General features: G+C 45.6%; 1 protein-coding gene across 1 annotated transcript in view; it reads left to right on the forward strand.

Annotated features, from left to right (window-relative positions):
* The window catches only part of VPS35L (VPS35 endosomal protein sorting factor like), a 67,193-nt gene that overhangs the window by 2,864 nt on the left and 50,845 nt on the right, over positions 1–13,484 (forward strand). Inside the window, exons 2-9 of the mRNA XM_056866195.1 lie at positions 652–751; positions 1,808–1,975; positions 2,982–3,104; positions 4,403–4,427; positions 5,359–5,435; positions 5,742–5,870; positions 7,431–7,515; positions 10,644–10,703. Of these exons, the coding sequence (XP_056722173.1) occupies positions 652–751; positions 1,808–1,975; positions 2,982–3,104; positions 4,403–4,427; positions 5,359–5,435; positions 5,742–5,870; positions 7,431–7,515; positions 10,644–10,703 (767 nt within the window). The remainder of the gene's footprint in view (positions 1–651; positions 752–1,807; positions 1,976–2,981; positions 3,105–4,402; positions 4,428–5,358; positions 5,436–5,741; positions 5,871–7,430; positions 7,516–10,643; positions 10,704–13,484) is intronic.

The raw sequence follows: 13,484 nt of genomic DNA on the forward strand, positions 1-13,484 counted from the left end.
AAAAAAGAATGTAGTGGCACTTTACAGTTGCATCCTAAGCGGAGTCACACCCTTTTAAACCTGTCAACTTCAGTGGACTTAAACTGGTCAATTTCTGTTTAGGATTGCACAGTTAAAGACTAACAACACATATTGTGGCATGAGGTTTTTGTAGGCTTGAACTGGATCAGGTGTAGTGAAGTGAAGACTCAGTCAGCAAGATTTGTTTTTAATAAAATGTTTCACATTCCCCCCTCCCCACAAAAAGAAAAATAGACTGGGATTTTTAAAAACTCAGTGTAGCTATTAAACATCTTCGCAAAGCCAGTGAACTCTGGATTTAAAAAAAAAAGATTTACATTTTAAATAATTACATTGCACGCTTCATTTCATGGTGGTCCCTTGTCCCTGCTATTTTTAAAATACCACTAGATAAAATATCTGCATAGTAGGGATCCGCTCAAAGCATCTGAAGAAGTGGTCTCCATATCATTTTATGCAATAATAAAATTCTTCCTGGCCCCTCTACAATGAACTGCTCGCAGACAAGGGACTTATTAGGAAAATGCAGCTTTGCTTGCGTCTTTTCTTATCCAGACTTGCCATATGGGGGATGCTAAGTCAAGTGTATTTGCTAACCATACAAGCTTCAATAACACTTTTCTTCTTCAGGCATGCAAGATCAAGGAACTATACCAGGGAATTTGAATCATGCAGGCTGGAAGCTGTGTCTGTAGAATTTGGAGACTACCACCCACTCAAACCCATTACAGTAAGCTTCTGAGTCTTTGTCACTAACATTTTCTATGTGTTTTAAAGCGCTGTGTGATTTTCTGCTTCTCAAAACAGTCGCACCGATGGTCAGGAGCGCTTTCAGAATGCTGCTGCTGGTGGTGCAGAGGATGTGATGAGACAGGAGTAATGAGACAGGTGTGACTCACCTGCTTGCCTGGTAGCCCCTTTCCCAAAAGCTGCAGGGGCAAGTTTCTTTATTTGTTCACTTATACCGCATCTTTGTATCCAGTGAGGTTTTTGAAAAGTTACTGTGCACAATTTGCAGCAGTTACATTTGTATCCTACCTATCTCCCCTTGCTTAACCCAAGCCAGCATGTATAGATTCCCAGGAGATCTTCCATCTGAGACCAGACCCCGGCTTGCTTAGCTTAACCAAAGTTGCTGCAAAATGAGTCTTCCAAACATTTCAGTTTTCTAGCTTTGGGGGGTGGAATTCTTTGGGATACAGGAAGTCCTGGTTTCTAGCTTTCTACATTACTTGTGCCTAAGCTCATCTTGGCTTGTTTCCCTGGCTTAGGTGTTCCGAACTCTGGATTGTGGTGCAGCCTTAGTTAAGTTAAGTGCCATCAAGTCGCTTCCGACTCATGGCATTTAGGTGTGTGATCAATTTCTTCCTGAACACTTGCATTAAAACTTTCAGTTTCTTCCTCATCAGCATCTGTAGTTGGGGCATAAACTTGAATGATGCTTATATTGATAGGCTTTCCCTGTAGTCTGATTGATATTATTCGATCAGACTTTGCATTATAGCTCCTGACTGCCTTTGCTACATCTCGCCTCACTATTAAAGCAACTCCGTTTCTTCTATTTTTTTTGTCATTCCTCTAGTAAAACACTCCATGATTTTTTGATTGAAAATGTCCTAATCCAGTCCAGTTTAGTTCACTTACTCCCAGGATTGAAATGTTTAAATGTTCCATTTCTTGTTCTACAATTTCAAGCTTAGTTGCATCCATTTTAAGCAGAGGAAAAGGGATTCGATTGCCCTGGGAGCCTTTCATGCCCTCCTCACTGTTATAATTTCCTCCTCAGGTAACTGAATCTAAGACAAAGAAACTGGGCCGGAAAGGAAGCACCTCTTCTACTTCCTCCTCTTCTTCCAGTTCGATGATGGACCCTCTGAGCAGTGTTTTGGACGGCACCGATCCATTGTCATTGTTTGCAGCCACCGCAGATCCAGCGCTGACTGCTTCTAATGTGGTAACCTTCAAGAGCCAGGGTGTTAACTAGACTGCACCTGAACAGAAATGATATATTGCTGCCTTTATGATCTGCCCAGTGGTGCAGAGTGGTAATCTGCAACACTGCAGTGAAGCTCTGCTCACGACCTGAGTTCGATCCCAACGGAAATCAGTTTCAGGTAGCCGGCTCAAGGTTGACTCAGCCTTCCATCCTTCCGAGGTCGGTAAAATTAGTACCCAGCTCGTTGGGGGTAAAGTGGAGATGACTGGGGAAGGTAATGGCAAACCACCCTGTAATGGCAAACCGCCTAGTTAACATCATGATATGAAGTCATCCCATAGGTCAGTAATGACCCTTTACCCTTTTATGATCTGCAGGGGCTGTTTTAATATTAATCTGTCCATGTTTCTGTATCAATCTGGGTGAAATTCCTTTACAGAGGACAAAAAAGGATGTGGTTGCAGTATGACTATGTCATGCAAAATCATGGTTTAATTCAACTATCTCTCTGTGTTAATTTGGTTGTCCAAATGAGGGCCAATTAACGAACCATCATTAATAAAGGTCAGACCTGAAAGCTGGAGCCATGGTTTTATGTTGTTTTATCTACCATGGTTAGTCTTAACCATGGCTTTGTGTGACATGTGAACACAGATGTCCTAACTTGTTCCGTGGTGCTTCCTTTGCCCCAGTGCAGGCTGGGATGCCAGCTAACAGTGCAGGCCTAGGGAGAGTTACTCCAGTCTAAGCCCATTCATTTCAATAGGCTTAGACTAGAGTAGCTCTCCTTAGGAATACACTGTAAGAATCCCTAGGGGAAGTAGTAAAAGAGTGAAGAAACCAGCATTTGTTGGGGCAAACCAGGGTTTCAATGGGTATCTGTGGAGGCGCATCCTGGTTTCACAAACTAACAGTAGTTAAAATAAACCATGGTTTTGCTTTTTCTCTGAACTGAACCTGTATAGGAAGTCAAACTTTTAACCAGCATGAGGATATTACATCTTCTTCCTTTCTTCCTCCTTAGGACGGTGCCAGGAAGAAACGTGATAAAGATGAAAATCTCACTGTAGGGCTTGATTTTGAGCCTTGGTCAAGCAAACGGGGCGAAATCCTTGCTCGATACACGACAAATGAGAAACTGTCCATTGTGAGTGAACATTTACTTTTTAAAAAAGTTGTGTGTCTGTAAGAAGACTCTCATGATGCTGAGCCACTGATTCTAGCATAAAAGTGACTTTTTAAAAAGTACACAGAACACATTTAATTTTCAGCATAAATTCCAAGAGGATAGATATGTTAGCCCGATGAAGCCAAAATAACAGAGTTCTGAGACAGCTTAAAGATGGAAGGAATTTACTGTGGGCAGAAGACTGAGAGGGGATATGATAACCATCTTCAAGTACTTGAAGGTCTGTCATATAGAGAGGGTACTGAGTTGTTTTCTGTTGCCCCAGAAGGCCAGACCAGAACCAACGGGTTGAAATGAAATCAAAAGAATTTCCATCTAGACATTAGGAAGAATTTTCTAACAGAGGGGTTCCTCAGTGGAACAGGCTTCCTCGGGAGGTGGTAAGCGCTCCTTCCCTGGAGGGTTTTTAAGCAGAGGCTAGATGGCCATCTGTCAGCAATGCTGATTCTATGACCTTAGGCAGATGATGAGAGGGAGGGCATCTTGACCATCTTATGGGCATGGAGTCGGGGGTCACTGTGTGTGTGTGTTGGAGGTAGTTGAGAATTTCCTGCATTGTGCAGGGGGTTGGACTAGATGACCCTGGTGGTCCCTTCCCACTCTGTGATTCTATGATTCTGTCAGATTTTACCACCAGAGCCCACTTTGTGCATATCTGACAAAATGAGGCCTCGCTTATAAAGCTTTTGGCACAATAAATTCATTAGCCTTTAAGGTGTCACATGGCTTTCGGGGGGAATAATTTCAGCATAATCAACAGCAATACTGAGTGTTCTAACTGTTCACTAACCAGCATAGCTTCCCTCTGAATCTGTTGTGTGTGGCTGTTTTATACATAACCCCAATGTTAGTACACAGAAGGAGAAAAAATAGAGGCATACTTCACTGGACTGCAAACTCTAATGTAATAATGATTTATATTTCTAATAAATAAAAAATTGAGAATTGTGTTGGTCCGTCAGAAGAAGAAAATCCCTGAAAGCCAATCAGGAATTCACATTGTGTTGTGTAAACTTTCGGTTTCACATTGCACTTCCTCAAGCAGCATGTTAAACAAAGGAAGGAGGAAAAGTGCAAGAAACCCTTCCTGCCTAAGGAAGAGTTTTGTGAGACCCAAAAGCTCACATAACACACTGTGTATGTTTGTTGGTCCTGGTAAAGATTATGTTGTTACACTTTCGTAGATGTTAGCGAGTAGATGAAAATTCTTAATAAGTTGAAAGATATATTCTAAACTAGGGTTGTTTTCCTTGCAGAACTTGTACATGGGATCTGAGAAAGGTAAGCAGTCACTCCATCCTCGCCCTACTGATTCAGGAAATTTAGTGGGAACTCTAGTCCCTGTCTCCTCCTACTTCCTCCCATCTGTAGTGTAGGAAAAAATAAAGGAGCATAGTTAAACAGCATAGTTAAATTGTGGAACTCCCTGCCCCAGGATGTGGTGGTGGTTGCCAACTTCCAAGGCTTTAAGAGGGGAATGGACATGTTCATGGAGGAGCGGGCTGTCCATGGCTACTAGTAAAAGTGGATACTAGTCATGATGCATACCTGTTCTCTCCAGGGTCAGAGGAGCATGCCTATGATATTAGGTGCTGTGGAACACCGGCAGGATAATGCTGCTGCAGTCGCCTTGTTTATAGGCTTCCTAGAGGCCCCTGGTTGGCCACTATGTGAACAGACTGCTGGATTTGATGGACCTTGGTCTGATCCCACATGGCCTTTCTTATGTTCTTAGGTCTAATTTACAGTAGGTGGATGTGCAGATGTGAGATACAATATATGACTTGCTGTGAGTGCTTAAAAAAAGTGTTCCAATGTGTCTGTGTTAGTTTGTTTTACACTATAACATGGGAAAGTGGTCTTGAGAATTTACACGTGGAGTCCAAAGATTCCCTCCCCACCCCAAACTGAAATGATAACCTTGGCAAATTCTTTGGGTCTGGCTCCCTGTCTCATTCTTCATCCTTTCTTTCCATTACTTTACTCTTTCCATTGGAAATGTTATGGATGAAAACACATTTGCTGGATTGAAGTGTCCAATTCATACACACGCACGCACACCCATATAGTCCGGGTGGTCATTCTTGCTTCTGGAGACATCTGGGCATTCTGCATTTTCCTTTGCTGATTTTGAAGAGGTGTAGCCATGGCTCGCCTTGATCCAAAATAACTTACGATGTGGTACCGGCATGGTATATATAATATCTTGCAGGAAAAGCAACTACTCCTGGATCAGTGGTTTCTGAGAAAGTGCGGACACGGCTAGAAGAACTGGACGATCTTGAAGAGGTGAGCAAGCACTTTGGCTTGAACCCGCGTGCAGAAGGGGCAGAAGGGGATTGGTTCTATTAAACCCGTTGATGTTCCACAAGCCCAAATGCCGAAAGAATGCCAGCCGTCCCTCTTCAAAGGCAACTCACCTGGGTCCAACTCTTGTTGAATTTCAATGATTGTTATGTAATGTACCTCTTGGCAACTTCGCAAATTCCAGCCACAGTCCGAACGGAAAGAAAGAAGCTTTGAGGGTGGGTGGGCGTTGTCCTTTTTTTGTGGTACCTTAATAACTTTTCGTTTAATCCACTGCATTCTTTTCAGGGTTCGCAGAAAGAGCTGCTAAACCTGACTCAGCAAGACTACACAAACCGGATTGAGGAACTGAATCAGTCTTTGAAGGACGCCTGGGCCTCAGATCAAAAAGTAAAAGCTCTGAAGATAGTTATTCAGGTCAGTCTTAATTAGTGTTCCGCACGGAGTAATTGGGTGTGGAAGTGATGTACACAATTGTAAAAGTATAATGTGGTGTCCTCTTCCGCTCAAGCTGGGGTCTTCATGCTCTGGGGTTCGCAAAGGTATACCGGGGGTGGGGGGTCTGCAAGTCGTGTCTGATGGAACAGAAAGCAAGGGGGGGAGGGACTCACTGGCATTTAGGTATGGTAGATAGCATGAGCAGACGGGTGGCAATACCCAGGAAGGCAGCCAAGAAAGCTGTTGTGGCCTCTGACCTCTCATGAGAGCCCTGGTCCTGTGACTGGATGAAGACTTTCCCAGTGTTCACAGAGTGAGGGACCGCGGCTCAGTGGTAGAGCATGTGCTTGGCATGCTGAAGAGTCCCAGGTCCAATCCCCGGCCTCTCCAGTTAAAAAGGGCAAGGCAGCAGGCGACGCGAAAGACCTCAGCCTGAGACCCTGGAGAGCCGCTGCCAGTCTGAGTAGGCAAGACTCACTTTGATGGACTGATGGTCTGATTCAGTAGAGGGCACAGAAAGGGCTGGGAGGTAGCCCTCCCCACAACAGACACCCTGTGAGGTAGGTGGGGCTGAGAGAGCTCTAACAGCTGTAACTTGCCCAAGGTCACCCAGCTGGCTTCGGGTGGTGGAGTGGGGAAACAAACCCAGTTCACCAGATTAGCTCTGCCGCTCATGGGGAGGAGTGGGGAATCAAACCCTGTTCTTCAGATCAGACTCCATTTCTCCAAGCCACAGCTCTTAACCACTACACCACGCTGGCTTAAGTGTGGCACACATAATTGGGTGTTTGAGGGATGGCTAGGAACTGGTTTTGCTTCATCTCTTTTTGCTAGATAAAATCATGAGGACTTGCTCCTCTTTGCTCAAAGTCAGTCATTTCTGTTTGTAGTACTGCTATATGGCTCTGCATCATTAAGAGCCATTCCAACATTTGCTGTCTGGACCCACAGCATAAGGGCGAGGGGCGTTTGAGCGTTACAGTGTCGTTCGAATCCCCAGTTTGCCCTGAAAGCTTGCTGTGTGTCTCCTTGGGCCAGTCACATTCTCTCCGCCTAGCCTACCTTACAGGACTGTTGTTGTGAGGATAAAACGGAGGAGGAGAGAGCTATGTGAGGAAGCTCCTTAGAGGAAGAACATGATGGGGAGGGGCCGTGGCTCAGTGGTAGAGCATCTGCTTGGCATGCAGAAGGTCCCAGGTTCAATTCCCGACGTCTGCAGTTAAAGGGACCAGCCAAGTAGGGGATGTGAAAGACCTCTGCCTGAGACCCTGGAGAGCCGCTGCCAGTCTGAGTCGACAACACTGGCTTTGATGGACCAAGGGTCTGATTCAGTAGAAGGCAGCTTCATGTGTTCATGTGTTCAAAAATGTACATGCTAGATAAATATTGGCTTCCATTTGGACAAGTAAGCAGCAAATAAGGTCAGGCAGGAGGAAGAGGAGGATGGGGAAGTAAGGAATAGGTGACAGTGAATCTCCTTCCCTTCCAGTTCAAATAAGATAGTCGTAACACAGCTCAGCCCTCTCCGTCTCTCTCTAGTGTTCGAAACTTCTATCAGACACAAGCGTCATTCAGTTTTATCCGAGCAAATTCGTCTTGATAACCGATATCCTTGACACATTCGGTAAGTACCGAAACTGGATCCTTTTATAGATTGAGGGTTGCTGAGGTGTAATTTTTGCGAGCAGAGATTATACTGCTTGAGAAGACCCCCAGAGTAGCCATGAGATTCCCTTCCTCTAAATCCCTGTGCAGTTGCAGAAAGAAATACAGTTGCTGCCTGTTGAAAACTGAAAAAAGAAATGTTCCATGCATCTCTGACAGGCTTGCTTTTATCTGGAAAATGACTTTTAAAATAAATGGGCATATCTGTGTAGATGTTTGACAGCCCTTAGGTCTGGTTCTGATAAGTTTTTTATAATGTTTTTGAATGATAAACTTTGTGGGAATCGCCCATATGTATCTATGAGCTTATAACTACAATGAGCAAAACGTAGTTAAAGTTAACTAACGTTCTGTGTCGAAAGAGCTCTTGGAGGTAGAGCCAGGGGCTTGTTGGTGTTTGACTGTAGATTTTCCAAAATGGCTGTGGTCACACAAATATAGTAGCCAGAATGGGACTTAGATGTCAGATTCCTGGGTTTAAAAGGAAGTCATGTTAAGAATGCCAGAGCCTAACAATTACTCTGCTGGACCATGCCGGTGGCCATCTAGTCCAGCATTCTGGTTCCGCCAGCAGCCAAAGATGGAATAAAAGTGGTGGACTTCTGCTGTAGATTGTCTTTGGCACCTGGTATTCCGACGTGTATTGCCTCTGCACACAGAGATTCAATTTCTCTACCATTGCACCATGAATCTGTTTAAACTTTTTAGAAAGCTGCCTAAAATGATGGCTGTGTTGTGGCAGTAAATTCTAACTACTACTTATGCATTAGGGAAAGGTTATTTTGTCTGTCCTGTTAGCTGAAATTTAGTGGGAGATCCTGAGCTCTCTCTCCCTCTTTCTCCCTCTCATTCAGAATTTTGAGACTGGATATTTGCAAATCCAAACTAGGATTCTTGAGTCATACTAATGTCTCAGTATTATCCCATTCTTAATTTAGCTCACCTTTTCCAGCAGTGAGAATGCATTTTCATTTTCTGTTTCCAGCGGAATATTCCACAAAACACATTCAGTAATGCGTGTGTGGATGTGTGCTTCCCTTTCCCCCAGATTGCATTTTCCTTTTAAAGGTCTCAGTTTACAGAAAGTTGCTTACAGCACTGAAATATCTCTTGTTCGGTAAAGGAAGAGAAAACCAGATGTTCCTTCCCAGGCAAAACACAGGTGACAATGTAATATGACCTGCCCACCACCTCTCTGACTTGGGTGGATTTAAGCCCCCCCAAATAACATTATCAGCATCTTCAGAGATCTTTAACCTATTTTCAAAGTCCTTTGGTCATATGATCTGCAGTAGCATTTTGTTGTGCTTGAGAGCCAGTGTGGTGTAGTGGTTAAGAGCGGCGGACTCTAATCTGGTGAACCGGATTGGTTTCCCCACTCCTACACAGGAAGCCAGCTGGGTGACCTTGGGCTAGTCGCAGCTCTCTTCGAGCTCTGTCAGCTCCACCTACCTCACAGGGGGTCTGTTGTGGGGAGAGGAAGGGACAGAGATTGTAAGCCGGTTTGATTCTCTTTAAAAGGTAGAGAAAGTCGGCATATAAAAACAAACTCTTCTTCTATGCTGACCATACATAGAAGCATCTGTAAGTATGCCCTTCTCTGCTGGCTTTTCCCAAAGCTACATAAAAAGGATCGATGGGCCATCATCAGGATGCTCAAAGTAACAGCCGTAGAAAGCTGATTCCTAGAGGGAGCTCAGTCATTTGAGGAATTGCAGACCAGCGCAGTGATAGCGGCACCTTTCTCCTCAATGTGCAAGCGATGCACAGGAAACTACATTTAAAAAATCTAACCAATCAGGGCTTAGAGGCTACTTTTAGAGTGGTTTGACACTGCCCACTGCCCTTACCCCAAATATCTGCCTTGAGCTGTTTGTCCGCCTCTTCTTCTTCAGTTGGCCCTCAACGCAAATAGGAGCTACGCCATGTTGATAAATAACAGTTTGTGAACAACTTGGGAAATAACGGCCCCAAATGAGAATCTGGCAAACGTAGCCTTGAGAAGTCTCTTGTTTCCACTAGGTGGCAGTATAATACAACGGGAAATTCTTTGGGTTGGAGAGCAAGTAAAGTATTATACCTTATTTTATTTAGGTTTTTTTAAAACCCACCCTGTCCTGAAGGCTTGTGGCAAGCGAGAAAGCAAAGAAAACGAAACCGTGACATAACCTTTAATCTAAGCCAGTATTTTTTCATGCCCTTTCCTTATCGCCCACTTATCCCCCACCTTTGTATCCAGTCGGGATCCAAAGTAGCTTACCTTGTTCTCTTCTGCATGTTATCCTCGCAGTAACCCTGCGAGGTAGGTTAGTCTGCAAGTGTGTGACTGGGCCAAGGCCACCCCCAGAGAGCCGACGTGGCGTAGTGGTTAAGAGCGGTGGACTCTTATCTGGAGAACCGGGTTCAATTCCCCGCTCCTCCACATGAAGCCTGCTGGGTGACCTTGGGCCAGTCACAGTTCTCTCAGAACTCTCTCAGCCCCACCTGCCTCACAAGGTGCCTGTTTTCGGTTGGGTGTGGGGGGGAGGCGGTTATAAGCCGCTTTGGGACTCCTTATAGTAGAGAAAAGCGGGATATTAAAAACCAACTCTTTTTCTTCCTTCCAAGGTGTGGGTAAAAATGCGGTATAGTGCTTTTCGTTGTGATGCTTATTTAGTAATTGGCTTGGCTCCCATGGGGGATTTCCACAGATTAAAGGGATTTCCATCCATGGAGTGGGATGTTCTCACCACCACCACCCCCCACACACACATACCAGTACAACCCATATGCCCTCAAAGAGGATTCTCCAGGGAGACAGGAATAGCATAGGGGGGCGTTGGAGGTCTGTGGGAAGGGGAGATCAGTGAAAATTGACCCTCCCTTCCATCCGTGCAAATCCTCCTCTGGAGCCAACCTATTGGATTCAGCCGGATGCATGCTGTTTGTACTATGGCCTTTGAGTATCTCTCAGGTTTTCCGGTGACCGTCATCCAGAATCACGTCACAAGCCCTCTAAAGCATGGCTGCCAATCTATCGAAAGGTGTGACTTAGCTGTTTTCTATCCTCATATGTTAAAACAATAAACTTGAATGTCCTTCTTGCAGGAAAGCTGGTGTATGAAAGAATCTTTTCCATGTGTACAGATAATCGCAACTCCTTGCCAGGTAATGTTGGTTCTCTTTCCCTTCTGACAGTTCAGTTTCATGCAGAATTATGCTTTTTCAAAGGATTTTGTCGCAGATTTAGGCCGCAGTCCTCAATATACTTACTGGGAAACCACACCTGTCGAACTCTGTGGAATAGATATCTTTAGGAGCTGGCTTCTAATCTGGAGGTTGTCACCCAGCACTGGTGCTGTCACGTTCTGTAGCTGGTGCAAGATTTTGTTTCTCAGGGCAGTGGGAGAAAGAAAATGTTAACTGAGGGTGTTAAGCCTTTGTGAGAGACTTTGTTCAGAGGGTCAAGATTGCTTGCTTTGGTTCTATTGCCCAAGCTTCTGCCCTCTTGCTGTCATTTTCGGATGGGGTCTACACTAGATGCGCATGTGTGCGCGTGCGGGGGGCAGGAAGTGTGCACCAAAAAAAACCCCTCCTCTACCAGTAGTAGTGCTGTTCTGCTGGCAGAATGATACCTATGGACCCAACCTATTCTGTGTAATGGGGAGATAGGGTTGCCAGCCTCCAGGTACTAGCTGGAGATTTCCTGCTATTACAACTGGAGAGCCAGCGTGGTGTAGTGGTTAAGAGCGGTGGTTTGGAGCGGCTGAGTCTGACTTGGAGCACCAGGTTTGATTCCCCACTCCTCTACATGAGCGGCGGAGGCTAATCTGGTGAGCTGGAGTTGTTTCCCCACTCATTCACATGAAGACATCTGGGTGACCTTGGGCTAGTCACACTCTCTCAGCCCCACCTACCTCACAGGGTGTCTGTTGTGGGGAGGGGAAGGGAAGGTGATTGTAAGCCCGTTTGAGTCTCCCTTAAGTGGTAGAGAAAATCGGCATATAAAAACCAATTCTTCAACTGATCTCCAGGCGATAGAGATCAGTTCCTCTGGGGAAAATGGCCGCTTGGACGATTGAACTCTATGGCATTGAAGTCCCTCCCCTAACCCCGTCCCTCCCTTAACCCCGCCATCAGTCTCCACCCCAAAAACCTCCCACCAGTGGCGAAGAGGGACCTGGCAACCCTATGGGGAGAGCGTATGTGTGTGTTGATGCTTGCATGCATCCCCAAGTGGGGAGCTGTACAGACTGAGCTTGGCCACTGTTTCCTTTGGTGGGCTCTCTCCTCCTTTGGGCTCCCCACTTTTGTGTGTACGTGGGGTGGAGGAGGGTAGAGGGGTCCTCTGCCCGAAGCCCATACAGGACGAACAAACAAATCTCGAAACCCCTGACGGCAATACTGCTGGAACGAGAGATTCCAGCACGCTTATGAAACATGCGCCGTTTCCAATGCAGAGCCGTGCCTTGAGCAGCTGTGTGGAACGAGAACATGCTCGTTGGTATTTGTGCTCATTCTTTCCATTCCAATAAAGTACAAACTTCTGATTTAGCACCGGAGTTCTCTCTCCCCCCCCCACTCCCCCCGCCTGGCTGCCTGGCTGCCTGCAGGAAACGGAGCGGCAGTCCCCGAGCCCGTGCTCACTGAAACATACCTAAATGTGGCAGGGAGATTGGGATAACTGCGGCGGCTCGTACACTTTGCCTCTCTGAGAACGAAACCAGCGCTTTGTGTCGAAGGACCTATTGGCAAAGGCCGGCCTTGCTCTTAAAGAAAAGCAGTGAATCAAAATACCTTTTGTCCTTAAATTTTTGTTTAAGCAATTAGATTAGATTTCTTGTGCCACGTTCCTGCTCGGAGTATGCTTCTCACATTCGCCGTCGAACGGCAGCTGTTAATTGTACTGTCCTTATCCGACTTGGCAGTTCGAGCATACTTGAACCTAAGGGCCCCCAGTCCCTGTAGTGCTTCATTACGTAAAAGTCCTCAAGCGGTGGGGGGGTGGGGGACTGCAAAAAAGGAGAGAATTGCTCTCTCAGATTTCTGCACAGGCTCAGCAATTGAGGAGAGAGCAGCACAGCAGCTGAATAACAAGCAGCAGTCTCTGCGTCCGTTCAGGGGAATGGAAACTTCCCTTGCTTCTGCGCTATCAGCTGCTTCTGTGACCGAGAAGGCACGTAGAATTCTCCTCCTCCACGCCTTTATCCGTCTATTTGACATCGCCCAATTTAACAACAACAGCAACAAAGGAGAGATACCTCGGCTCACTGTAAAGGCAAAACGTGCCTGGTTTTGATGCTACAGGAGCAAACCTGTCTTCGGAAAGCGCGTTTCTCAGTTCAAACTGTTGAAAACTGGGTCACCAGAATGTGACGATTGGCTGCCCAAATTGCCTCGATCGTGTCTCTCTGGGCTGTTATCATATATAACCTGATTCATCGTCGGAAGTTCCTAGGAACGGATCGCCATCAATGCAATGTGACCCAGATATTTTGGATCACCCAAGTTCCTTGGATCGAGAAGCTTCCTTTCCAAAAGAACTGCTGTAGCGTCGCCACTTGAGGAAAACCCTTGAAACGACCGCATAAATACGTGTCGCTTTGGAGGGGTGGCGCCAGGCTAGAATTCTGCTCTGAGGAATTGACCTTTTAATTTGGCTCATTTGTATTCTGCCTCGGACGAGTGGTCAGAGGTGTTCTCTTAGATTTAAAACAAAAGTCTGGTGGTGCCTTAAAGACTGACAACATTTATTTCAGTATGAGCTTTCGTGACTCTCAGCTCACTTACGCGAAGCCTTCACATCTTAAAATGAATAAAATATTGATAGTCTTTAAGCTGCTTCGGAGGTTTGTTTTATTTTGCTATAACACGGCTACCCCTTTGCAATCATCTGGATTTAAATAAATAAATAGTTTGGGATGATACGGGATCTGTCCAGCAGGGAGG

Source organism: Euleptes europaea, chromosome 21 (assembly GCF_029931775.1).
Source record: "Euleptes europaea isolate rEulEur1 chromosome 21, rEulEur1.hap1, whole genome shotgun sequence".
Taxonomy (NCBI): domain Eukaryota; kingdom Metazoa; phylum Chordata; class Lepidosauria; order Squamata; family Sphaerodactylidae; genus Euleptes; species Euleptes europaea.